Source organism: Capricornis sumatraensis, chromosome 1 (assembly GCF_032405125.1).
Source record: "Capricornis sumatraensis isolate serow.1 chromosome 1, serow.2, whole genome shotgun sequence".
Taxonomy (NCBI): Eukaryota; Metazoa; Chordata; class Mammalia; order Artiodactyla; family Bovidae; genus Capricornis; species Capricornis sumatraensis.
Window position 1 is genome coordinate 1,082,004 of NC_091069.1, and position 24,084 is coordinate 1,106,087.

The 24,084-nt window shown below is 59.5% G+C and overlaps 1 protein-coding gene across 4 annotated transcripts; it reads right to left on the reverse strand.

Moving 5' to 3' along the window:
• Positions 1-18,448: 18,448 nt before the first annotated feature.
• LCN15 (lipocalin 15) lies at positions 18,449-22,708 on the reverse strand. 4 transcript variants are annotated; one of them, XM_068981701.1, is made up of 7 exons: positions 22,614-22,708; positions 21,630-21,769; positions 21,486-21,556; positions 21,215-21,325; positions 20,454-20,555; positions 20,036-20,102; positions 18,449-18,550 (listed from the first exon to the last, which is right to left on the reverse strand). In XM_068981701.1, the coding sequence occupies exons 2-6, from the start codon at positions 21,740-21,742 to the stop codon at positions 20,068-20,070; spliced, it is 432 nt and encodes a 143-aa protein (XP_068837802.1). In that variant the 5' UTR covers positions 21,743-21,769; positions 22,614-22,708; the 3' UTR covers positions 18,449-18,550; positions 20,036-20,067. The 4 variants fall into 4 exon arrangements, with proteins under 4 accessions (XP_068837802.1, XP_068837809.1, XP_068837784.1 ...); XM_068981708.1 differs by having other exon boundaries at positions 21,630-21,762; positions 22,614-22,698; XM_068981683.1 differs by lacking the exon at positions 22,614-22,708 and adding an exon at positions 22,148-22,243.
• Positions 22,709-24,084: the final 1,376 nt, after the last annotated feature.

Sequence of the window (24,084 nt, forward strand, 5' to 3'; positions counted from 1 at the left end):
GAAAATTCTCCAAGCAAGGCCTCAGCAATACATGAACCATGAACTTTCAGATATTCAAGCTGGTTTTAGAAAAGGCAGAGGAACCAGAGATGAAGTTGCCAACATCTGCTGGATCATCGAAAAAGCACGAGAGTTCCAGAAAACATCTATTTCTCCTTTATTGACTATGCCAAAGCCTTTGACTGTGTGGATCACAATAAACTGTGGAAAATTCTGAAAGAGATGGGAATACCAGACCACCTGACCTGCCTCTTGAAAAAACTATATGCAGGTCAGGAAGCATCAGTTAGAACTGGACATGGAACAACAGACTGGTTCCAAATAGGAAAGGAGTATATCAAGGCTGTATATTGTCACCCTGCTTATTTAACTTCTATGCAGAGTACATCATGAGAAACGCTGGACTGGAAGAAACACAAGCAGGAATCAAGATTGCTGGGAGAAATATCAATAACCTCAGATATGCAGATGACACCACCCTTATGGCAGAAAGTGAAGAAGAACTAAAGAGCCTCTTGATGAAAGTGAAAGAGGAGAGCGAAAAAGTTGGCTTAAAGCTCAACATTCAGAAACTGAAGATCATGGCATCCAGTCCTATCACTTCATGGGAAATAGATGGGGAAACAGTTTATTCTTTTGGGCTCCAAAATCACTGCAGATGGTGACTGCAGCCATGAAATTAAAAGACGCTTACTCCTTGGAAGGAAAGTTGTGACCAACCTAGACAGCATATTAAAAAGCAGAGACGTTACTTTGTCAAAAAAGGTCCGTCTAGTCAAGGCTATGGTTTTTCCAGTGGTCATGTATGGATGTGAGAGTTGGACTATAAAGAAAGCTGAGCACCGAAGAATTGATGTTTTTGAACTGTGGTGTTGGAGAAGACTCTTGAGAGTCCCTTGGACTGTAAGGAGATCCAACCAGTCCATCCTAAAGGAGATCAGTCCTGTGTATTCATAAGAAGGACTGATGTTGAAGCTGAAACTCCAGTACTTTGGCCACCTGATGTGAAGAGTTGACTCATTTGAAAAGACCCTGATGCTGGGAAAGACTGAGAGCAGGAGGAGAAGGGGACTACAGAGGATGAGATGGCTGGATGGCATCACCGACTCAATGGACATGAGTTTGGGTGGACTCCGGGAGTTGGTGATGGACAGGGAGGCCTGGCGTGCTGTGGTTCATGGTGTCGCAAAGAGTCGACATGACTGAGTGACTGAACTGAACTCTGCTTAACGGCGTGAGAACCATATTTGAAACTGTATTATATTTTTCACAAACATTATAAAGTCTAAAGATGAAACTATAAAAAAGGTAGTTAAAGAACATCTGTGTAACACGAGATAGTGACCATTATTAAAACTGAATCTCTGTACAGTCCTGCAAAAAAAAAAAAAAAAAAAAGGCAACCACACAGATCATGAAAAATAGAAACCTCACATTTCTTGTAAGTAAACGACTCCAGCGTCTACCAAAGATCTCTCTCGAGCCTCTGTCTTCAGACTTCCTGGAGAACTAAGGACTTGGAGAGGAGAGGAGATGGACAGGTGCCCTCAGACTGAGCTGAAATAGGCCCAGGACTCCAGCAACGGACGCAGACCAGCTGCCAGGACAGGACCACAGGGTAGCTCGGGGCTCAACAGCGACTCAGAAAGGCATCACTTTTGGGAAGGAAGAGCGTTAGAAAGGGCAAGGGTGCCTTTCCACACTGGGTAGTGGAGTGAAATGAACATCTGTAAATGTAGGCTCTTTCAAGACAAAAGAGAGCCAAACTTTACACACACACCAGTACCCAAATGCCGCCCATTAAAGAGAGTCCGTTAAGGAGAAGCTCTATACATTCAGCAAAAGCAAGACCGGGAGCTGACTATGGCTCAGATCATCAACGCCTAATTGCAAAATTCAGACTTAAACTGAAGAAACTAGGGAAAACCACTATACCACTCAGGTATGACCTAAGTCAAATCCCTTACAGTGGAAATGACAAATAGATTCAAGGGATTAAATCTCATAGACAGAGTGTCTGAAGAACTATGGATGAAAGTTCATGACATTGTACAAGAGGCAGTGTCAAGACCATCCCCAAGAAAAACAAATGCAAAAAGGCAAAATGGCTGTCTGGGGAGGCCTTACAAATAGCTGGGAAAAGAAGAGAAGCTAAAGGCAAAGGAGAAAAGGAAAGATATATGCATCTGAACGCAGAGTTCCTAAGAATAGCAAGGAGAGATACAAAGCCTTCCTCAGTGATCAATGCAAAGAAATAGAGGAAAACAATAGAATGGGAAAGACTAGAGATCTCTTCAAGAAAATTAGACATACCAAAGGAACATTTCATGCAAAGATGGGCTCAATAAAGGACAGAAATGGTATGGACCTAACAGAAGCAGAAGCTATTAAGAAGAGGTGGCAAGAATACACAGAAAAACTGTACAAAAAGGATCTTCACGACCCGGATAATCACGATGGTGTAATCACTCACCTAGAGCCAGACATCCTGGAATGTGAAGTCAAGTGGGCCTTAGGGAACATCATTACGAACAAAGCTAGTGGAGGTGATGGAATTCCAGTTGAGCTGTTTCAAATCCTGCAAGATGATGCTGTGAAAGTGCTGCACTCAATATGCCAGCAAAGTTGGAAAACTTTCAGTGGCCACAGGAATGGAAAGGACAGTTTTCATTCCAATCCCAAAGAAAGGCAAGGCCAAAGAATGTTCAAACTACTGCACAATTGCACTCATCTCGCACACAAGCAAAGTAATGCTCAAAATTATCCAAGCTAGCCTTCAACAGTATGTGAAGTGAGACTTTCAGATGTTCAAGCTGAATTTAGAAAAGGCAGAGGAACCAGAGATCAACTTGCCAACATCCACTGGATCACAGAAAAAGCAAGAGAATTCCAGAAAAGCATCTACTTCTGCTTTATTGACTACACCAAAGCCTTTGACTGTGTGGATCACAACAAACTGTGGAAAATTCTTCAAGAGATGGGAATACCAGACTGCCTTACCTGCTTCCTGAGAAATCTGTATGCAGGTCAAGAAGCAACAGTTAGAGTCGGATATGGAGCAACAGACTGGTTCCAAATTGGGAAAGGAGTACATCAAGGCTGTATATTGTCACCCTGCTTATTTAACTTATATGCAGATTACATCATGAGAAATGCTGGGCTCAGTGAAGCAAAAGCTGGAATTACGATTGCCAAGAGAAGTGTCAATAGCTGCAGATATGCAGATGACAGCACCCTTATGGCAGAAAGTGAAGAGGAACTGAAAAGCCTCTTGATCAAGGTGAAAGAAGAAAGTGAAAAAGCTCGCTTAAAAATCAACATTCAAAAAATGAAGATCATGGCATCCAGTCCCATCACTTCATGGCAAATAGATGGGGAAACAATGGAAACAGTGAGAGACTTTATTTTCAGTTCAGTTCAGTTGCTCAGTCGTGTCCGACTCTTTGCGACCCCATGAATTGCAGCACGCCAGGCCGCCCTGTCCATCACCATCTCCCGGAGTTCACTCAGACTCACGTCCATCGAGTCCGTGATGCCATCCAGCCATCTCATCCTCGGTCGTCCCCTTCTCCTCCTGCCCTCAATCCCTCCCAGCATCAGAGTCTTTTCCAATGAGTCAACTTTTTGCATGAGGTGGCCAAAGTACTGGAGTTTCAGCTTTAGCATCATTCCTTCCAAAGAAATCCCAGGGCTGATCTCCTTCAGAATGGACTGGTTGGATCTCGTTGCAGTCCAAAGGGCTCTCAAGAGTCTTCTCCAACACCACAGTTCAAAAGCATCAATTCTTCAGTCTCAGCCTTCTTCACAGTCCAACTCTCACATCCATACATGACCACTGGAAATACCATAGCCTTGACTTCATTTGGGGGGACTCCAAAATCACTGCAGATGTTGACTGCAGCCATGAAATTAAAAGATACTTGCTCCTTGGAAGAGAAACTATGACCAACTGAGACAGCATATTAAAAGCAGAGACATTACTTTGCCAAAAAAGGTCCATCTAGTCAAAGCTATGGTTTTTCCAGTGGTCATGTATGGATGTGAGAGTTGGACTATAAAGAAAGCTGAGCATCGAAGAATTGATGATTTTGAACTGTAGTGTTGGAAAAGACTCTTGAGAGTCCCTTAGACAAGGAGATCAAAACCAGTCACTCCTAATGGGAATCAGTCCTGAATATTCATTGGAAGGACTGATGCTAAAGTTGAAGCTCCTATACTTCGGCCACCTGATGTAAAAACTGACTCCCTGGAAAAGACCCTGATTCTGGGAAAGACTGAAAGCAGGAGGGGAAGGGGACAACAGAGGAGGAGATGGTCGGATGGCATCACCGACTCGATGGACGTGAGCTTGAGCGAGCTCTGGGAGTTGGTGATGGACAGGGAGGCCTGGCGTGCTGCAGTCCATGGGGTCACAAAGAGCCAGACACAGCTGAGCAACTGAACTAACTGAACTGAACTGAGAGCGAGTCCTCCGCCTACGGATGCATGTGAATTAGGAATCTTGAAAGTCACCCAAACTGCCAGTCCCATTCAGGAAATGAATAGACTTAAGGAGTCTTTATACTTTGTTCTTAGAGGAAGAAACCAGGAAAAGAATGCAAACATCTCTTCTAATGGAAATCCCGCCGTGGGGAGCGGCGGGCCTGTGGAAAGCAGTAACTATACCATGAAACTCCAAACTGAACCAAAGGTGCCGAAGCATTGAAGGACGTTAGAAGAACATCTTGAAATTTATTTTTTTTTAATTAACTAAGAGCAGAAATGAACAAAACCAGGGAAGAATTCAGTAAGAGCTAACTGTTCTCAGGAAAGAAATTGACTCTCAGACTCTACCGATGAAGTGAAAATTCTTCAGGGTCTCCAGGGTCTCTCAAATTACTTTCAAAGGTGAGAACAAGCTGGTCTCAAACTTCCAAAGGCAAAATACGAGTCAAGTCAAACAGAAATACACTCGTAGCAGGAGAGATGCACACACCCTCTCGGTAAAGGTGGGCCTAAGGGCTCACTGTGGGTGAGGGTGCCGCCAAAGTGCGGACCACTCAGTCGTGTCTGACTCTTCGCAACCCCATTGGACCTGGGTCAAAACACCACAGTTCAAAACCATCAATCATCAATTGCAGGTGAAGAATCTAAGCTACTCCATTTTGTAAGGTTCCGGGAAAAGAGCCTTTGGAAATCCCCTGACCTCACCCCACCACCTGCGAGCCAGTCAGAACCCTTGGCCAGCTCAGGGAAATTCGAATCAAGCCTGGGAAATGAGAACCAATCAGAACTCAACACCTAACCCTTCACCAGAAGGTGACCAATCAGACCCGGAGACTCCCGTTTTTTGAATTTTTTGCGCGAGAATACCCTATATAAGCAATGTAACCCAGAGCTCAGGGCTCCTCCCTATAGCTGCTGTGTCAGTATCGGTGGGAGCCCCAGCTCGAGCTTGGTAATAAAAACTCTTGATTTTGCATCGGATATCGGCTCCCTGGTGGTCATTGGGAGATTTCGCGACTTGGGCATAACACAGGCAGATTTCTTACCATCTGAGCCACGAGGGAAGCCCCTGACGTGGATAAAGAAGTCCTAAAATGTCTAAGGCAGGTCATGAGGGTTTATGCATTAATTTTACAGGCTTCACCGGGGGCAGTAGTGGTAAAGAACCCAGCTGCCAATGCAGGAGATGTAAGAGACGTGGGTTCAATCCCTGAGTGGGGATCTCCTGAAGGAGGGCATGGCAACCCACTCAGTATTCTTGCCTGGAGAACCCCCTGGACAGATGAGCCTGGTGGGCTGCGGTCCACAGGGTCACAAAGAGTCGGACACGACTGAAGCAAATTCCCCAGATGCACACAGAATCGTACGTCTTGATAACAGAGAGGAAAGCACGCACAGAACTGACTGTCTAGCCACAAGGATAGCATCGGTGAGCTCCACAAAGTGGAAACGTTGCAAACTTAACTGACCAAATGACAATAAAACAAGGATCAAAAAAATTCCCTATTTTTAAAAATACTCTTGGATGAAAGAAAAATGCAAAGTGAAATCACAGAATTCATTTATAATAAATATTATTAAAATATCACATGAAACAGGGTCAGAGGAGATGTCGAAACCTTAAACACAGCATTAAAGTAAAAGAATGAAAGCGATGTATTTCAGATTCCCAGTTCCAACAGCTGGACGGCGGTTCCCTGTGCTCCAGGGGTTGAGAATCCACCTTCCAACGCGGGGGGTGTGGCTTCCGTCCCTGGTCAGAGAACTAAGATCCCACCTGCAGGGGAGCAGCTTCCCAGGGGGCTCAGTGGTAAAGAACCCCCTGCCAGTGCAGGAGATGCCAGAGACATGGGTTTGATCCCTGGGTCAGGAAGATCTCCTGGAGGAGGGCAGGGCAACCCACTCCAGTATCCTTGCCTGGAGAATCCCATGGACAGAGAAGCCTGGCGGGCTACACTCCACGGGGTCATGAAGAGCTGGACACGCCTGAGCACACAGACAGTGGAGCAACAAGCCCGCACGCCGCAGCCACTAAGCTGCGGAGCGAGGCAGCCAGTGCACCGCGAGGAAGAGCCCCACGCAGGGGGGTCAGCAGCCAGACACACACATAAACAAGTGTTTTCAAAAAGGACAACAGGGGCTTCCCTGGTGGCTCAGCTGGTGAAGAATCCACCTGCAGTGTGGGAGACCTGGGTTTGATCCCTGGGTTGGGAAGATCTCCTGGAGCAGGGAAAGGCCACCCACTCCAGTATTCCGGCCTGGGTCGCAAAGAGTCGGACAAGACTGAGCGAAAAACTATAATCAAAAATTAAAAGAGGACAACACTAGAAACCACAGGGCTTCACGGAGAAGGAAACAGCAAATACGGACTCGAGAACAGCGGATGTAGCTAATGGATCCAGGCCCTCACCCAGGGCCGTGGCCAGCAGGACTGGGCATGCGCAGAAGGAGGGAGCCAGCGCACAGCCCCGGCAGAGGGAAGCGCGGGCCGCCGCCGGCTCGGGGCGGGAGCGGTGCGGGCGGAGGGCCACCCAGCCCACCCTCGGTCCGTGCAGTGTGCCCGACCCCTGGATCGGCCCTCGGGGCGGCGAGGACCCCGCGCCTGGGAGCCCGAAAATTAAAAAAAAAAAAGCCCTTATCCTTGAGATGAACAGAATTTTCCCATTAATTTACAGGATTATTAACAGAATCTTTAGTATTATTTTTTTTAAATAATAGAATTAACTAACATAAATAAGAAAAAATGGAGAGACTATAAATGCACGAAGTAAGAAATGACAAAAGGGTGGGGAAATAACCTTTGGGACAAAAGGATAAAAAAGGTTTCATCAACAGAAAGTGCTTTCCTGGCTTGTAAGAAAACTTCAAAGTCTTCAACCCGATGGATTTACAGAATTCAGTTTGCCTGAATTTACCCTATTAGAAAGAAAGATGGCTTCCTCGCTGGCTCAGCAGTAAAGAATCTGCCTGCCCGTGCAGGAGATGAGGGTTGGATCCCTGGGTTGGCAAGATCCGCTGGAGGAGGGCATGGCAATCAGCTCCAGTATTCTTACCTGGAGAATCCCCATGGACAGAGGAGCCTGGCGGGCTACAGTCCATGGGGTCACAGAGAGTCAGACATGACTAAGCAACTGAGCATGCGTGCACCCAGCAAGAAATATCTGTGATAGATATGACAGGTGATAATTTACAGATAAACTGAGAATGGACAGGTTGACAAGCAGCACAAGCCACTGACTGACAGAGAGGCCATGAGAAAGGATTAGACTGGCGGATGGTGGAAACGGTGCCCACGCGAGAGCAGAGGGAAAGCTCAGGGTGTGCCGCCGGCTTCAGACCTTCCTCTTCCAAACCCAACCCTGGCTCTTCTCAGCATCACTGCCAACTGTACGCGTGTCAGTCGCTCAGGCACGTCCAGCTCTTTGCGACCTCGTGGACTACAGCCGGCCAGGCTCCTCTATCCATGGGATTCTCCAGGCAAGAATACTGGAGTGGGTGGCCATTCTCTTCTCTGGGAGATCTTCCCGACCCAGGGACCGAACCTGGGTCTCCTGTATTGCAGCAGATTCTTTACTGTCTGAGCCACCAGGGAAGCACTGACTTTTATTAACTCCTTGTTTTTGACCACAGATTGCATTTTCCCATTTCTCTGTCTGTGCAGTAACTTCTGTGCTGAATAGCACTGTGGACACATGGTGGGGGCCCTGGTCTCCGTCACCGCCCTCTGAACTGTCCCCACCCCCTCTTCCCGTGCTGAAGCCCTCGTGCTGGACATGATGTATTTGGCCAATGCCTTTGGGGCCTTCCTGGGGGTGAAAGTGAAGTGGGGTTGCAAGGGTGGGACCCCAACCCAGTAGGGCTGGGCCCCTTAGAAGAGGGAAGGGCACCAGAGACCTGTCCCCACGTGTGCAGAGAAGAGGGTGTGATGGGAAAGCTGCCGTCCACAAGCCGTCATGGGGGCCCTCGCCAGACACCAGGCTCTCAGCACCCTGACCTCAGACTTCCAGCCTCCAGAGAAGAAACCCCTGTTGCTTCGGTACCACATTCAGCGGGTTCTGTGTCACAGCAGCTCAAGCAGACGTCCTAGAACCTTCTATCGGGAGGTCCAGCTGAGGCAGACGGCCCTGCTCCCCCAGGCTCTGGCCAGACAGATCTGGGGGAAAGGCCAGGTGCTCCCCAGGCACCTCGCACGTGTCGGAATGCAGCCTCCAAACGTCCCCCTGCGCGTCTTTCTGGACCCGTTGTCTCAGGCAGGCCCTCCCCTTGAGGGTGGTCCTTACTCCTGGAGGCTTTCTGGGGGCCCACTGGGGTCAGCAGGATCTCTCTTCTCTGGCCGGATGGGCCCCACTAGCCCCTCAGCTGTGCTCAGAAGCCCTGTGACCCTGCTCTGCACGCGGGCAGGGGGCGGACGCCCACCCACATTCTCTGCCCTGCCCCAGCCGATAGAAGGAGGGTGTGGTCACTGTGGGGGTGCCCCCAGGCACTGAAGAGGACCGGGCTGATAGGGGATGGAGCCAGCAGGGGGCCGGGGTCGGGGCAGCTGTGGCCCGAGGGCCTTGGACCCAACGCCCACGGATTTGAGCACAGGGCAGCAGGCAGCCAGGTGAAGATAGATAGGCGGCAGCTGTGGTCACCTTCCACTTGGGAGGAGCGCGGCTTGGGCCGGCCCGGGGCTGCCGTGGGCTCTCGGGTACCAGAGGAGAGACCAGGAGGGCCGGGGGCAGCCCGGCCTGCAGGCGCTGAGCAGCACGGGCCAGCAGAAGGGATAGGGAACAGCGGGAGCCGGCCTGCCTGCAGCCGTCTTGGCCACAGCGGGAGGAGCCCACCCAGGGGTGGGTGTCCCCCACAGTCACGGTGAACCCAGACCTCCCGAGAGTCAGGTCTGCTGCAATGTGGAGGGCAGTCACGGGACACACACCCCACCAGCCCACCCACCACCCCTCGGTCCCCAGGAAAGACGGGACCATGGGTTCGGCTGTAGAGTTTATTTGGGCGGAGCAGCTGCAGGTGGCCCCCCAGGGCTGGTAGCCCAGGTAAGCCAGGTGGGCGGGGCTGCAAGCACCGCAGTGGGGGGCAGGGGCTCCCCTAGGTCAGATCCTGAGACACGGAAGGGCAGGGCCTCAGGATGCCGCCCTCATCCGAGGGCCCCAGCCAGGAGTCGGTGTCCTAGCTGAGTGACCTGAGCCTCAGTTTCTCTACCTGTAAAGTGGGGTCACAGTCCCGTCTCTCAGAGTTGTTGAGACAGAGGGGGCCATGCAGCTGAAGGGTTAGCACAGTGGGGGACCTGGGAGCTCGATATGGGGTCCACAGGGCCTGTGACCCCAAGGCAGGACTCTGTTGGGTGGAAACCCAGACGAGGCCAACCTGCCCCCACCTCCAGGGCCCTCTCCTGGCGTCAGCACCCTGGAGGCCCCAGGAGCTAGAGTAAGCATGGACTCCTATCAGGCTGGGACTCAGCCTGGGTGGAGACTTGCCTCCTTCAGGAGCCTGGTGCACCTCCCGTGGGCCGGGGCAGCGTGTGGGGCTGCGCGGGGGACAAGCGCCCGGCCCCCTCTCAGCCCAGGCTTTGCAGCCACAGGAGGGGCTGGCCCAGGACAGGAGATGCTCACAGCATCCATGCCCGGGTAGACCCTGACCCTTGGGAAGCCCCGGCTCCACCTGTCCAGGAGTCAGCCCCCCAATCCCTGGGACCCCAGACTCCTCTTCCAGCTGTGACAGGGAGGCCTGGGGACCCAGCCCCAGCCTCGGGGCAGGGAAAGGGACTCACCACCTAGGACAGCAGGTTCACACAGGTCACTGTGGAGAAGAGACGGTGGGGAAGTGGGGAGACAGTTCCCAGGAAGGAGGCCCCCAGACCCCCAGCCCGCCACTCACAGTCCTTGGTGAGCAGCTGCACGTCTGAGACCGACAGCCCCTGCTCCACGGCCTTCTCCACGAACTTTTCTGTGGCTTTCTCATTGTGTTCCAAGGTCCGGCCTGCGAGGAAGCGGGCGCGGCTGGCTGGGGCCCCCCGGGACGCCCGCCCCGCCCACCCAGGGCCCGCCCCGCCCCGCCCACCCAGGGCCCGCCCCGCCCCGCCCCGCCCACCCAGGGCCCGCCCCGCCCCGCCCACCCAGGGCCCGCCCCGCCCCGCCCCGCCCCCGCCCCGCCCACCCCGGGCCCGCCCACCCCGGCCCCGCCCATCTGCGCCCTAGGCTCCTCCTGCCCCCGCCCCGCGGGGCCGGGCCGGGCGGGGCTGGAGCGGGAGGCTGCCCGCTCACTATAGAGCTTCAGCACGCGGCTGGGCTTCTCGCCTCCGTGCAGGACGATGCTCGTGACGGCGTAGGTCTTGTAGTCCGTGGCCACCACGATGACCTCTTTGCCTCCTTGGGACAAAACCAAACCCGGGACTCCCAGGCTGTGGGGAGGGGGAGGCGCCTCCCATGGGCCATACCCCCACCTCGAAAAGTACACGCACAGGTGCTGCACACACGTGGGGCTGCAGCAGGCCTTCTGGACTCCCTGGGGGAGCTTCCTGAAGAGGGTGGGCAGGGAGTCCCACCGGCCAGCACAGAGGCCACCTGGTCAGTCTCATCAGAGTTTGCAGAGAGGAGGTGCAGGAGTTCGCTTCCATGAAGGCTGGGCAGTGAGCTCAGGCTGAGGGCTCTGGGCCACCACGTCCCCACGGGAAGACCCTCAGGGCCAGGGTGGCTGAGCAAGGGCCACGTGCGGTGGGACCAAGCGTCCCCACCGGCTCCCAGCCGCGCAGAGGGCGGGGCTGAGGACTCCAGGCTGAGCGGGGCGTTGGGGCAGGGAGTGAGGAAGAGGCAATTTCGGGCGCATTCCTCACCAGAGTCTAAAGGGAGCCTGAACTTCCCGGGGGCGTGCCCCTTCACTGCCTGGTTCTTCTCCTTCACGCAGAGGTTCATGCTGGAGAGGGCAGACGCTTTCAGCCCGCGCTCGCCCACCGCCACCGCGCCTTGCTCTGGACCACCAGGGAGCCCCTGACCAACGGGTCCCGGCCCAGCTCCACGTCCAGGCACCAGGCACCTCAGGAAGCCGCCTTGGAGGACGGAAGCCCTGCACCTCCGCCCTGGCCTGGGAGCCCGGGCACCCTCCACCCCCAGCCCCAGCCTCGTCCCGCCAGGGGGGCCACGTGACACCCTTAAGGCCAGCGCCACTCCACTATCACGGCCCCCACCTTCCGCCCTGGGGACGAGCTCTGGTTCTCCAGGTTGGAGGCCAAGGCAATCTCGTACCACATACCTAAAAACTGCGGGGACAGCAAGCTGGAGGGGGATTGCCTTGGGGGGGGTGCCCACCACTGGGATCAGGGCCTCCCCCAGCCCAGCAGGACAGTGGTCTCGGGGATTCCCGGGCCCTGCACGCCTGGAGCTGGCAGAGGCGCTAGAGGGAGCGTCCCCAGGGCCTCCAGGCTCCCTCCAGCTGACCCGGCCAGCCACCATGGCGGGCGCCCTGATGCAGCCACCTGGGTCAAGTTGAAGTTCTGGAGGCCCAAGTCCTCCTTGCCAGCTGCCAGCATCACGAGGAGCCCCAGCAGGGCTGCAAGCAAGCTGCCCCTCATGTCTGGCCGGCAGGGGCTGGGGCCAGCTCCCCAAAGCCAAAGGACACGCTCCTCGGGCCCAGCCTGGGCTTATACCCTCCCCGTGGGTGTCAGCAAAGGCACAGGCTGGCTTCATTAAGCAGACTGCCTGCCCATCGGCCGGACCAGGCCTGAGGGCCCTCTGCCCCTGGACCTTGATGTTGCCCCGGCCACTCGGCTGGCCAGTCAGCTGCCCTGTAGGCTGGGCCCCAGGCCCCGGGGGGACAGTGCCCAGAGCCCCCATACCACCCGCGGGAGGCTGGAAGGCAGTGTGGGGCTCCAAGGCGAGGGGGCAGGGCAGGAGGCGGCACGTCCTGCACTTCGGGGACATGTGTGCGGGGGGCGGATGGTGGTCAGGGCCCCTCATGGCACCAGGACCCAACCGCTGCCCACAAGGCTCCAGCAGGAGCCCTCAGCAGCACCCAGGGTGGCCCGAGGCCCTGGCACCTGGCCCGCCTGGGAGCCCCAGGCGACCTCCGGATGTGGGTGCATGCCCTCGAGGGCCCGCCAGCTGCGTAGGCAGGGGCCTGGGTCAACGGGGCGAGACCAAGGACACGGGCACCCAGGCGATGCTGACTCTGTAGCCCATCGGCCGTGGGCAGCAAGGCGTGAGCCGGGATGTCCCGACCCCGCCAGCCCTGCAGGCCAATCAGCAGCCCCCGAGGCGGCTCCCCTGGCCCTTCACCCACGGAACCGTTTCCTGTGGCGGGGACAGCGTCTCTCTGTCCCCTGGAACTGTTCCCCGAGGAGGGACAGCGTCTCTCCACCTCACGGGTGAAGAGCTTCACGAGCAGGGGTGGAGGGCATCTGTACAGGTCCACCCGGCAGGTGGGCAGCTGCTCCGTCACCCCAGCTGCCCTCACGGCCCTTGACTGCTGCACCCCACCTCCAAGTGTCAACCGTCTTCCTGCCGGTGGTGGCTGGCAGCAGCCAAGCCAGAGAGCTAGGGGAGCGGCAGGGGCAAAGACAGGGAAAAGGGGTGCAGAAGACGAGGGCAGGGGGAGGGCAGGGGGGAGAGATGCCCGCGGAGTGCCAAAGGGACGCGGGGGTCCCGGCTCCCTGGGGAGCAGAGTGCCTGGGCCCTGCAGACAGAGCAGGGCCTCACAGTCTCAGCTCAGCCTGCCGTGCAGCAGAGGCTCCAGGGCAGCTGCTGAACGTTTGTTGACCCCACCAGCCCCGCCTGCCACCCCTGGCCCCCCAGGAAAGACGGGACCATGGGTTTGGCTGTAGAGTTTATTCTGGCGGAGCAGCTGCAGGTGGCCCCCATGGCTGGCGGCCCAGGGAGGCCGGGTGGGCGGGGCTCCAAGCATCCCCATGGGGGCAGGGGCTCCCCTAGGTCAGCTGCTGCGACAGAGAAGGGCAAGGCCTCAGGGCGCCGTCTGAACCCGAGGGCCCCAGCCAGGAGTGGGTATCCTAGCTGAGTGGCCTGGGCCTCAGCTTCTCTGCCTGCAAAGTGAGGTCACAGTCCCGTCTCTCGGAGCTGTTGAGACAGAGGGGGGCGTGCAGCTGAAGGGTTAGCACAGTGGGGCACCCAGGAACCTGAGACAGGGTCCACAGGGCCTGTGACCGCCCGCAGATGGAAACCCGGACAAGGCCATCCTCCCCTGCCCTGCCCCCGCCCCGCCCGCCCCAGCCTCCCCTGCCCTGCCCTGCCCCCGCCCCGCCCACCCCAGCCTGCAGGGCCCCCTCCGGGCAGCCTGGTGTCAGCACCCTGGAGGCCCTGGGGTCTAGAGTGAGCTGGGACTCCCGTCAGGCCGGGACTCAGCCAGGGGCGAAGACTCACCCCCTTCAGGAGCCTGGCGCACCTCCCTGCGGGACAGGAGAGCATGAGGGGCTGCACGTGGGATGCATGCCCAGCCCCCAACCCCCGCCATCGCGGGCCCCCTCGCCCAGAGCCCACCCCAAGGCCTGGAGCTCACCGTGCCGGCCCACCAGGTACAGCCCCATGTCTGTGGTCAGCTCCCGGAACTTCAGGAACCCAGGCTCACACTCGCCACCCAGGCTCCGAGCTGTGGGGGCACCGGGGCCTGAGCCAGGGGGTCCCCGGGGGCTGCGGCGGTCCAGCCCCCACCCCAGGACGGCTTACTGAAATACTTGAACACGTAAAACTCATTGTTCTGCCACTGGAGGGACACGCGCAGGATGGCGTACTGCTCATAGTCCGTGTCCATCACGTGGATCTCCCGGCGGCCTGCGTGGACAAGCGGGAGGGGCAGGCCTGGGTGGACGGGCACCCCTCAGGGTGGGTCGGCCTGGGAGGTCAGGGTCGACAGGGCCTGACTCCATTCTCCCCCACCTAGCCGGGACCCTCTCGGGATGCCAGGACCCTCTCGGGATGCCGGGACCCTCTCGGGGGGTCTAGAGCAGCCCTGGTAGGGTGACCAGTCCACTGGGGGGATACAGAGCCTGGGGCGTGAGGAACAGCCAGGCCAAGAGGAACTGGCGGGTGGGGCCCAAGGAAGCAGCTCTTACCCGGAAACACAAATTTCCCCAAAACATTCATTTCTGAGCTCACTATTTCTTCAGTCTGACAACTTCCTGAGCTGAAAGGCAACAGAGTGATCACTAAGAAAATGCCCACTGCGTGCCTTCCCAGGGCCCACTCCCAGCAAGGGGCAGGCATGCTGTCCCCAGGAGCGCCTGGGGCAGGGGGCCTGTGCCCTTCCAAGAGCCACCCACCGGCAAGTCCTCCTCCCGTCCTGCTAAACCCACGAGGCCTCATCAGGACGCCCTGCTTCATCAGGGAGAGGACGCAGCTTTGGGGCCTGGGGTCTGGTCGCAGGGGAGGACCCCGGGAGGACTGGTGCACCCAGGGGACAGTGGCGTCCACGCCCCACGCCCATGGCTGCAGCCCCCTGACACACACGCCTGACCCCCACGCTCCCGGGGGCTGGGCTGCTTACTTGTTGTAGGCGACCGTCACAGTCAGCGTCTCCCCACTCAAGGTCAGGAACAAGGCCTCCAGCCTCCTTGGGGTCTTCAGTGCCAAGTTTTCTCTGGAGGCCACACCAGCTTCCCACCAGAATCCTACCATCTAGAGAAAGGACCGGAGCCAAGCCCATTCGGGCAGCCGAACCGGACCCGGGGAGGCCGACCCCTCGCCCTAGACCTCCCAGGCAGGGAGCTGGCAGACTGTGAAAGGTCAGCGAAGCAGCAGGTGGCGGGCCTTCCGCAGGGTCCCCGTGGGGGCCCTGGGTCCCCACAAGGGCCTGTTTGCAGCTGCCACAGGGCTGGTGCCCTGTCTCCAAGGAGACCTGGCCTTGTGATGCATGCCCCTGAGCAGAGGCAGCGGTGGTCAGAGCCCGAGAGATGGGGCAGGGAGCGGGCCAGCTGGACGTGAAGGCCCCCCGAGGAGGGTGGCCAGCAGCCCTGCCCCATGAGGGAGGCCTGGCTCTGCACGGCCATGCTGGAGGACCGAGCAGCCGCCTCGGAAACCAGCCCTGGGGCCCGGACTTTCCCTCTGAAGCTCTTATTTTTTACTTTTTTCAGTTCTACCAGCTTATTGCTGCCAACCCATCACCCTCCACCCTCATGCACACGTGCTCAGTGATGTGACCCCATGGACTGCAGTCCGCCAGGCTCCTGTCCATGGCCTTTTCCAGGCAAGAACACTGGAGTGGGTTGCCATTTCCTTCTCCACCCTCTGAAGCTTTTAAAAACTGATCATTTTTTGCAAGGGAAGCAAACCTGTGTCCAACACCGGCTATTTCTGAGCCTGCTGGCCCAGGCCAGGCAAAAAGGAGCTCAGACAAAGAAGCCTCCAGGTGGAGCCCAAACGCCCCCGCCAAGGTCCCTGCCCCGGGAAGGCCTCCTCCTCTGCTCCCACTGCCTGCGGGGTCAGAGGTCAGAGCAGGAAGCCCGCCAACCCGGGAGCAGGAGACGGCCACCCTGAGGCCCACACCCCGGAGACCCCTCAGGGGAGCGGCCAGCCAGGCTGAGGACGTGGTCACTCAGAGGAGGCCCCGGGGGAGGGGGCCGCCCCCGCCAGCCCTGCGAACTTGCTGTATCCCCACCGGCCAGGAGCGGGGACCCCAGGCCGGGCTGAGCTCACACCCAGGGGGTCCTGGGGCCCCCGTGAGCCAGCCCCAGCTCAGCTGTGGGGGAGGAGAGCTGGAGGAGCTGGCCCCTCAGGGCCCTCCCAGCCCAGGACCACCGCCCTGAGGAAGACCAGCACCTTCTGCAGGTCCAGGCCCTGCGGAGTCATCTGCACCTGGGCCAGCGCGAGGCCCAGGAGGGCGCTCAGCAGCCCGGCCCCCATTGAGCATCTGCTCCATGCCCTGAGCCCTGGGCAGGGTTATAGCAGGATGGATGGTGGGTGGGGGTGCAACCTCCCTGAGAGGACCACGGTGAACTTGGCCTCCAGCCACTCAGGGGCGTGCATCCGGGCCTCAGGACACCCACAGCCCTGGAGCGGGGTGACCTGGACCAGAGCAGCCTGTGCCATCCCCCTCCTGGTCTAGGGCCTGCCTGGGGGCCTGAGAGCAGGACAGACCCTCCCTCCCACCCCCAAGCAGGGCTGCCAGAACCACATCTCCCCCTGAGGACGGGCTGCTAGGATGGATTCGCCAAGCCCAGGCCCGCACACACAGCCAGACTCCCCTCCCAGGGCTCACAGCAGTCTTCAAGCTCTTTCTGATGGGTCTCGGGACAAGTGGGTGAACGCTCCACAGGCCTGGACCACAGAGGCAGGTGAGGGCTGCTTCTGGGTAGGAGGAGTGTTGGAGGGGCTGTGAGGCGTGGGTGGGAGAGGTTGTTGCCTGCAGAGGGGGCCACGGGAGAGAGACAGATGCTCCATGGGAGGCAGCGCTGGGGTTGCCTGGGCCCCTGCCCCTTCACGGACACCAGGCAGCGGCCGGCAACCCACCCGCTTCCTGTGCGCACAGCTTCTCCACCGGATGAGACCTTTCCCTCCCTGACACCTGCCCTGACACCCACTCTGCACGGCCAGGCGGGGCCAGCCTCGGGAACCCCTGTCCTGCTTACACTCCATGAGCTGTGGGCTGCCGGTGTCCACCCCTTCCCACCGTGCCCAGGCCCCCAAGCCCGGGACCAGGTCAGGGAAAAGGCAGAGCCGGGCTACCTGGGCACCAGGGCCTCCAGCCGCATCGCCCGATGGAGCCACCTTCCTGTCTCCCCACCCGTCAGGACGGCGAGCAGAGCCCAGGAGGGTCCCAGGGCACCAAGGCAGCCGCAACCCAGGTCGCAGCCCTGGCCTCTGGCCGATGCGGGCGGCCTCTCCACCTCCAAGGCCACAAAGGCTCGCACAGGCCTGGCCGGCTAAAGGGGAGGCCCGCTCACCCGAGGCAGGAGGACTGCCACCTTGGCCCTGCAGCAAAGCTGTGGGTCACACAAGGACCGGGCAGCCCCGAGACCCAGGAGGCCCGTCCAAAGGGAAGGAGTGGGGTGGGGTGCACGGGGAGGCTGACCCGGGTCCGGGCTGAACCCGGAGCTGGGCTCACAAGCCAGGCCCCTAGGGGCTTGAGTGGGCAAAGGAGAGAGGACAGGAAGCCCAGGGCCGCCCCCTGTCTTGGGGTGACCAGCCCGAGGTGAGGACAGGCGCTCAGAGCTAACAGCTTCCTGCCCCACCCTGCCAGGGCTGCAGGACACCCGCGAGCAGTGAAGCAGGACGTCCAGCGCCTTCCTGCCTCGCCGCAGGCCCGGCCCTTTGAAGTGTGAGCCTCGGGCAGAGCCAGATGCTGTGAGCTCCTCGGGGGCGCTCTGGCCAACCCCCCCCCCCCAGAGGCTCAGCAGGGAGCTCAGGCCTTGGAGCCCGGCCGCAGGACCCCAGCCGGGCCACTGGCTGTGCAAGTTGCCGACCTCTCTGTGCCTCAGTTTCCTTGTGAGCAGACAAAGACACCCAGCAGGCTCTCCGCTGGGCCCGAGGGTCCATCCAGGGGCGCTCAGGCTGGTCCGCAGGGAGGGGCTCAGTGTGCTCTGGCCATGACCGTGACTCGTTCCCAAGCCTCATGGAGGCTGACCAACGAGCCCAAGGTCAAGGTCACAGCAACAGCAGGAAGGAAACACTGACAAGCTGCACCCCAAAGCTCCCCTGTGGCTGCTCTGCCTCTGTGGGTTCTGCCCCTGACGGAGGCCCAGCCACAGGGCCGGGCTGCCCAGGGTGCCTTGGCATCCCCACAGGGCCCATGAGCCCACAGGGGCCGGCCGGGGGACCCAGATGCTGCTTGTGGGTGCAGCCTTTACAGGGGGCCACTCTTGGCCGGCGCCTCCTTCCTCTGGACCAGAGTGCCCATCCTCAGCCCCGAGCCTCCCGGCCTCAGTGGCTCCAGGAGCCCGGATCACGGTGGGGCCCCAGGGTCCTCCCTGACGACCTCTCCAAAGAATCCAGGGGCTTCAAAACTGCAGAATCTGTTTATTGAGCAGAAGAGGGAGGCCCCAGGAGATGCCCGCGGAGGGTGGGGGGACGGGGAGATGCAGGGCCGGAGGGCTGTGGGTCAGGACGGCTCGGCGCTGCTCCAGCTCGCGCTGCACAGACAGCAAAGGCCCAGTCACTCCTGGGACCCCTGAGTGGCGCTTCACACAGCAGGGTGCCCCGTCTACTCATCCCTCGAAAGGGCAGGGTGAGCGGATTCTGCCACCGAAGCTTCTGCAACCATGGAAACGGTCCCCCAAGGCGACCCCCTCCCCCCATGGCCACAGCCCCAGTGTTGCCCCTTACTGGGCTCCCCAGGGACCCAGCCACTGTCCCCAGGGCCTCACCACCTCCCTGGCTGGCAGAACAGCTACTTAACCCCAAGGAACCTACAGACGCAGCCCTGGAGAGGGGGTCCACGTAGGTGTGCACTTTACCCTAAAATATGCTTTCCCTAACATAATCCTGGGGGTGGGGCACAGAGCAGGCAGACAGGCTCACGCTCTCTGCAGCTAGGCCTTCCTGATGGCACGTGACCCGATCCCTAACGTGGCTGAAACAGGGACGGAGCCAAGATCCTGGGCCGCGTCGTTGAGACCCACTGAAAGCTGCAACAGCCCGATGCCCCCAGTGCAGCCCTGGGCAAACTCGGCCTGGCCAGGGGAGCAGAGTGATGGGAAGGCCAGAGGGCCGCTGCCCGCAGGCCACTCTGGAAGCCCCCACCTAACCTAACCATGCCAGGAGAGGCCGCAGGGGGGCCTCCCGACGCCGGCGACTGTCACATCATGTCCGAGGCATACTGCTCATGTAGGTTCCCAAGTTCTTCACGGGGAAGGGGGGTGAGGGGCCCGATGGTCCCCTGTCCGCTTTGGGAGAAGGCATCCCCAAGAGCCCACCTGCATCCATGTCCCAAGGGGTACCAGGGACTCAGCCCTGTGGCGGCAGCAAACCAGGAGGTTGGGGTTCCCACCTCGTGGGGCCCTTGGGAGAGGATGAGGACTCGGGAATCTCAAGGCAGCGCCTTGTGCTCTGGGCAAGCCAGGGGCTACGGGGACACAGGATGCACTGGGCTGGATTATGTCCCTCCAAATCCACGTCCACTTGGAACTCTGAAAATGCCCTTATGTGGAAATAAGGTCTCTGCAGATGTAATTGTTAAAGATTTTGAGAGGGGATCACCCTTGATTTAGGGCATCCTTATATGAAGGCAATCTGGCCTCTTAACAAGCGCGGCAGAGATGGGAGTGGCGGCCCCACAGGCCAAGGATCGCCAGCACCAACAGCCGCTGGGAGAGGCAGGGGTTCTCCCAGAGCCTCCGGGAGGAACAGCCCTGCCCCGGCCTTGACTCCTCGCCTCTGGCCTCTAGGCTGAGAGTGACTTCCTGTTGTTTTAAGCTACCCAGGTTGTGGCAGTTTGTTACGGCAGCCCTAGGTAATCAGGAGGGGCTCCCCTGGGAGAGGCAGGCACAGGAGTGCGCATCCCGGGAGAACCAGGGATGCTGGGGGGTCTGCACCTGCAGACCTCAGCAGGGGAGAGGGCAGAGGTGCAGGCACACGGGCCCTGGAGAGCGGGAGGGAGGTGCTACCCTGGCCCTTACCTGGGAAGGGCCAAACTGGGTCTCTGGAGCCCTCAGGGTGCGTGCCTGTTCCCCTGGGAGCACACATCTGTAAAAAGACAGAGGGTCCCGAGAGGCTGGGCTGGCTGGGACTGTCCCCTGCCTCCTGCAGCCCCTCCCCGTGCCAAGGGACCCGCGGGGGGCGGCTCCACCCCCGCCACCCCCCCCACCCGCGGCTGGGCCAACACACTCTTGGAAGACAGGGCTACCTCCTGCCGGCACCTCCCAGGACTCCGGAATGGGGGCGGAGCGGGGCTTTGGCAGGGGCGGGGCTTTGGTGGGGCGGGGCTCTGTTAGGGGCGGGGCTTTTGCGGGGCGGGGCTCTTACAGGGGCGGGGTTTTGGCAGGGCGGGGCTTTGGCGGGGGCTGGGCTTTGGCAGGGCGGAGCTCGCAGGGGTACCTGACTTGGGGAGCATGGCCACCATGTCCGCTGGCAGCCCCACCGTCGGGTAGAAGTCCTGGAAGGCCTCCAGGGCCTGGGGACTCGCTTCTCGGGTCCGGCCTGGGGCAGAGCAGGGGCCCCTGTCAACCCCTGTGAACCGCTGTGGGTCACAGAGGTGAGAGAGATGGGCAGATGGGGGCCCCTGGCCTCACTGCCTTTTCCTGAAGGATGACGGTAGGTCTGCCACCTGAGGTTGGGCAGGTTGTGCACCGATGAAAGGCCTGCCTGGCTGAGGGGCCAGTGGGGACTGGACGCTGCCCAGAGGGGCAGCCTTTCCCAATTCACACAGGGCACCTGGGGGCTTGGGGTGCCAGACCCTGCGTCCCGGAGCCCCACCCCTTCAGACTCCTTTCCCTGCAGCTCCCAAAGCCAGCTTCCCGCCCTCACCCCGGCCTCTCCCCTTGGGGAACTCTCCTGGTTCACTCTGCCAAGCCCACGAGAAATTAAAGCAGAATAGTACCGCAGCCCCTGCTCAGGGTGTCAGGCCGCAGGCCAAGCAGGGGAGGCGGGGTCTCCAGCCAGAGACAGCCTGAGCTTTAGCCTGAGTGCCCAGCCTTCAGAGGCCCTTCAGTTCAGCCGTACCCACTGGCAGCGCTGGGGGGTTCTGCCAGCCTCCACCTGGACCTGGTCCAGACTTGGGAGTGTGTGAATGGGTGGGCAGGGCCTGAGGAGGTGCCCCAGCGGGTGCGGGCGGGGTCGGGGGGTGCGGGGACCCTCACTGTAGAGCTGCACCATGGTGCTGAGCGCGCCCTCCAGCTCCTTGTAGATGTAGACCACGGCGAAGGAGCTGTAGTCCGTGTCCACCACGCGCACGTCCAGGTAGCCCAAGGCTGCAGAGGAGACGGCCGGCTCTGGACAACGGCAGGGCCGAGCATCCACCCACATGGGAAAGGGGGCGGGGCCCAGGCAGAGGCAGGGGCGGGCCCCGCGAGGGGAGGGGAGGGCCATGGGGGAGGGTCACCCATAAAGAAGGGGGTGGGGGTCACCTACCTGGGACTCGGAAGTGCCCCTGGGCACCCACTCTCAGGTACTCCGCATCCGCTTGGTTACAGCCGTCAGCCCTGGGGGTGCACGGCGGCTCACTCTCGGCCCCGCTCACCCGGCCCCGTGCGTGCTCACCCCGCACGCGCTCACCTGGGGAACTCCATGTGGACGCTGAGGTTGCCCCCCGCCGAGGCCTTGATGTCCCTGGTGGACATCAGCAGGTGGTCCTTCTTGCTCAAGAAGACCGTGCAGTCAGACACCATGGAGACCACGTACCAGAGGCCTGAGAACTGCAAGACGGCTCAGTGGCCAGGGCGGACCCTCCCGGCACCCGGGCCTCGGCCCCAAGGCCCGTAGCTCTGAAGCCACTGGGCCGGGGGTCTCCGGAGTGTCCGAGCCCCTGTGCTGCCACTCACCTGGGGCAGCGCTCCTGGCCACTGGGAGCCTCTGTTCTCCGAGTTGTGAAGTGGGTCAGTACCCGCAAACAGGGTTGTTTCAGGGTTAAACGGAAGGGACTCTAAAGGGTGTGCACGCCCAGGACACCAAGCAAGTGTCCGCGGAGGCGGCAGGCTCCACTAGGACACGGTCACTCCTGTTTCCAGGGGCAGCTCAGCCCGGACCCCCCCCCCCCGCCCTTCGACGTGGCACAGCACGGGGGCCTGCCGTACCTTGTTGGCATCAAAATCTGGCTGCACCAGGACGTCAGCCCGAGCCGAGGGTGGCCAGAGCAGCAGCAGGACGCAGCTCAGCAGCGTGGCCCCCATCCCCGTCCGTGCCCCCTGGCCCCGGCACTGGTCCACCGCCCCCGTTTGTGGGCAGCTTTATAGCCCGGCTCACAGTGGGGCAGGGCCAGCGAGCCGCCTGGACAGGGGACAGCGTCTCGGCTCCCGAAACGCCCGCCCCTCTTTGTTCATTGTTAGGCACAATCGCCCGAGTGTCCCCACTGGCTCCAGGGGTCATTTCCGGGACGGCTCCAGAGGGCTCTCACTTGACTTGGGCCTTGCCCACCTGTGGGCACCGCGGCTGGAGCCCGGGGCCCATGGGGGTGCCACTGGGAAGCACCCACGGTCAGGGTGCTCCAGCCAGGAGGTTCCCCCTTGGGGCCCAGGTCCCCCGAAGCCCTCACCCCCTCACCTCCCTGCACAGGAGCGGAGTCGCATCAGCGGGACCTCGTCTCAGGGGGACAGAGGTGACGTCAGAGGCCCGAGCAGCCCTGCCTCCAAACCCCTGGCTGGGCCTCCAGCAAGCCTGTGTGGAGGGCGGGGCTGGGCCAACACCTGTGGTGGATTATGGGGTCATGGCCACCTTATCACTGGTTGCATAAGCCTGCGGACCGCAGTGTCGCCGGGGAGGTGCCGCAGGCTGGCCAGGCCTCTCTCCAGGTGGCCCCTTCTGTCCTCTCAGGGGACCCCAGGGGTGCCATTTGAGGAGCAGCACGTGGCCTGGGGTGCCCGGAGTCCTTCAGAGGCAGGCGTCCCCAGGGAAGGCCAGCACTGCACTCCCAGTGGAAGTGCGTTTAGGGTCGGAGAAGGACCCTCATCGGCCAGTGGGGTGGGAGGAGCGGGGGGTCAGGGCCGAGGGCTCCGGCTCACCGCCTCCACTGGGTTCAGGAGGGGCCGGCTCTCAACCAGATCCCAGAGACCTGGGACGAAGGCAGTGAAAGCCTTCCTGTGCAAATATTTACAAAACATCTATCTGATAAAGGACTTAAATCCTGAATCTATAGAGAATGGTCAAGACTCGAAAGAAAAAAGTAAGAAAACCCGGCAAAATATTTGAAAAGATTCCAAATCAGCAAGTAAAGCCCCGCAGAGAGGCTCACGGGCATTCGTTTACTGCAAGGAGACGCCACCGCAGACCGGCAGGCTGGCCGCTCTGCTTCCAGACCGGAGACACTGGGTGGTCACTGCCAGGGTGGGGACCCGAGAGCGCAACACCCTGGGGACGGCTCGGCAGATCCTATGAAGGGACACAGGCAAATACCACTCAGTGTGACAGTCACAAGGCTAGATACTTACCCAAGAAAAATGAGACACACTTTAGCCAAAACCTGCTGGTGGCTGGTCACGAGATCTTACTGACAAGCCCTAAAAAACAAAAACGACCAAATGTTGTTCAGGGGGCAGGACGCACAACGCTCTGGGCATGAGGCCTCTCCAGGCACACTGACCCAGGGCAAACCCCAGATGCCCCATGCTGAGTGACAGAAGCCGGTCTGGAGGGGTACAGACTGTGGCTGCAGAACGCGGGAATCCTCAGGGACGGACGGGCCTGGCTGACGATGAAGGGGCTGGCGGAGACGCTTGGGTGACGGGCTGTGGTGCGTTGGTCTACACTTACAGAACCGAAAAGGGTGAATTCCATAGCGTGTAAACTATACCTCAACTTTTAAAAAGTGTAAACTAGAGACTTCCCTGGGGGTCGAGTGGCTAAGACTCCGTGTTTCCGTCAGGAAACCAGCTCCCACGTGCCGCAACTAAAGGTCCTGTACGCCACAAGTAAGAGCCGGTGCAGCCAAGTAAATAAACTTCGAACCATAGACCACAGCATGGATTCACGCTCACACAGTGTAGACCGCAGCATGTATTCATGCTCAGCCGGTGTA

What these genes read in the sequence shown, in the direction of transcription:
- LCN15 (XM_068981683.1), bottom strand. Translation starts at nt 22,243, where the DNA reads ATGGGGGCCACGCTGCTGAGCTGCGTCCTGCTGCTGCTCTGGCCACCC. An exon ending in GTCCACATGGAGTTCCCCAG is followed by an intron (nt 21,557 to 21,629) that starts GTGAGCGCGTGC and finishes GTGCACCCCCAG; the next exon opens with GGCTGACGGCTGTAACCAAG. An exon ending in GGCCATGCTCCCCAAGTCAG is followed by an intron (nt 20,103 to 20,453) that starts GTACCCCTGCGA and finishes GTCTTTTTACAG; the next exon opens with ATGTGTGCTCCCAGGGGAAC.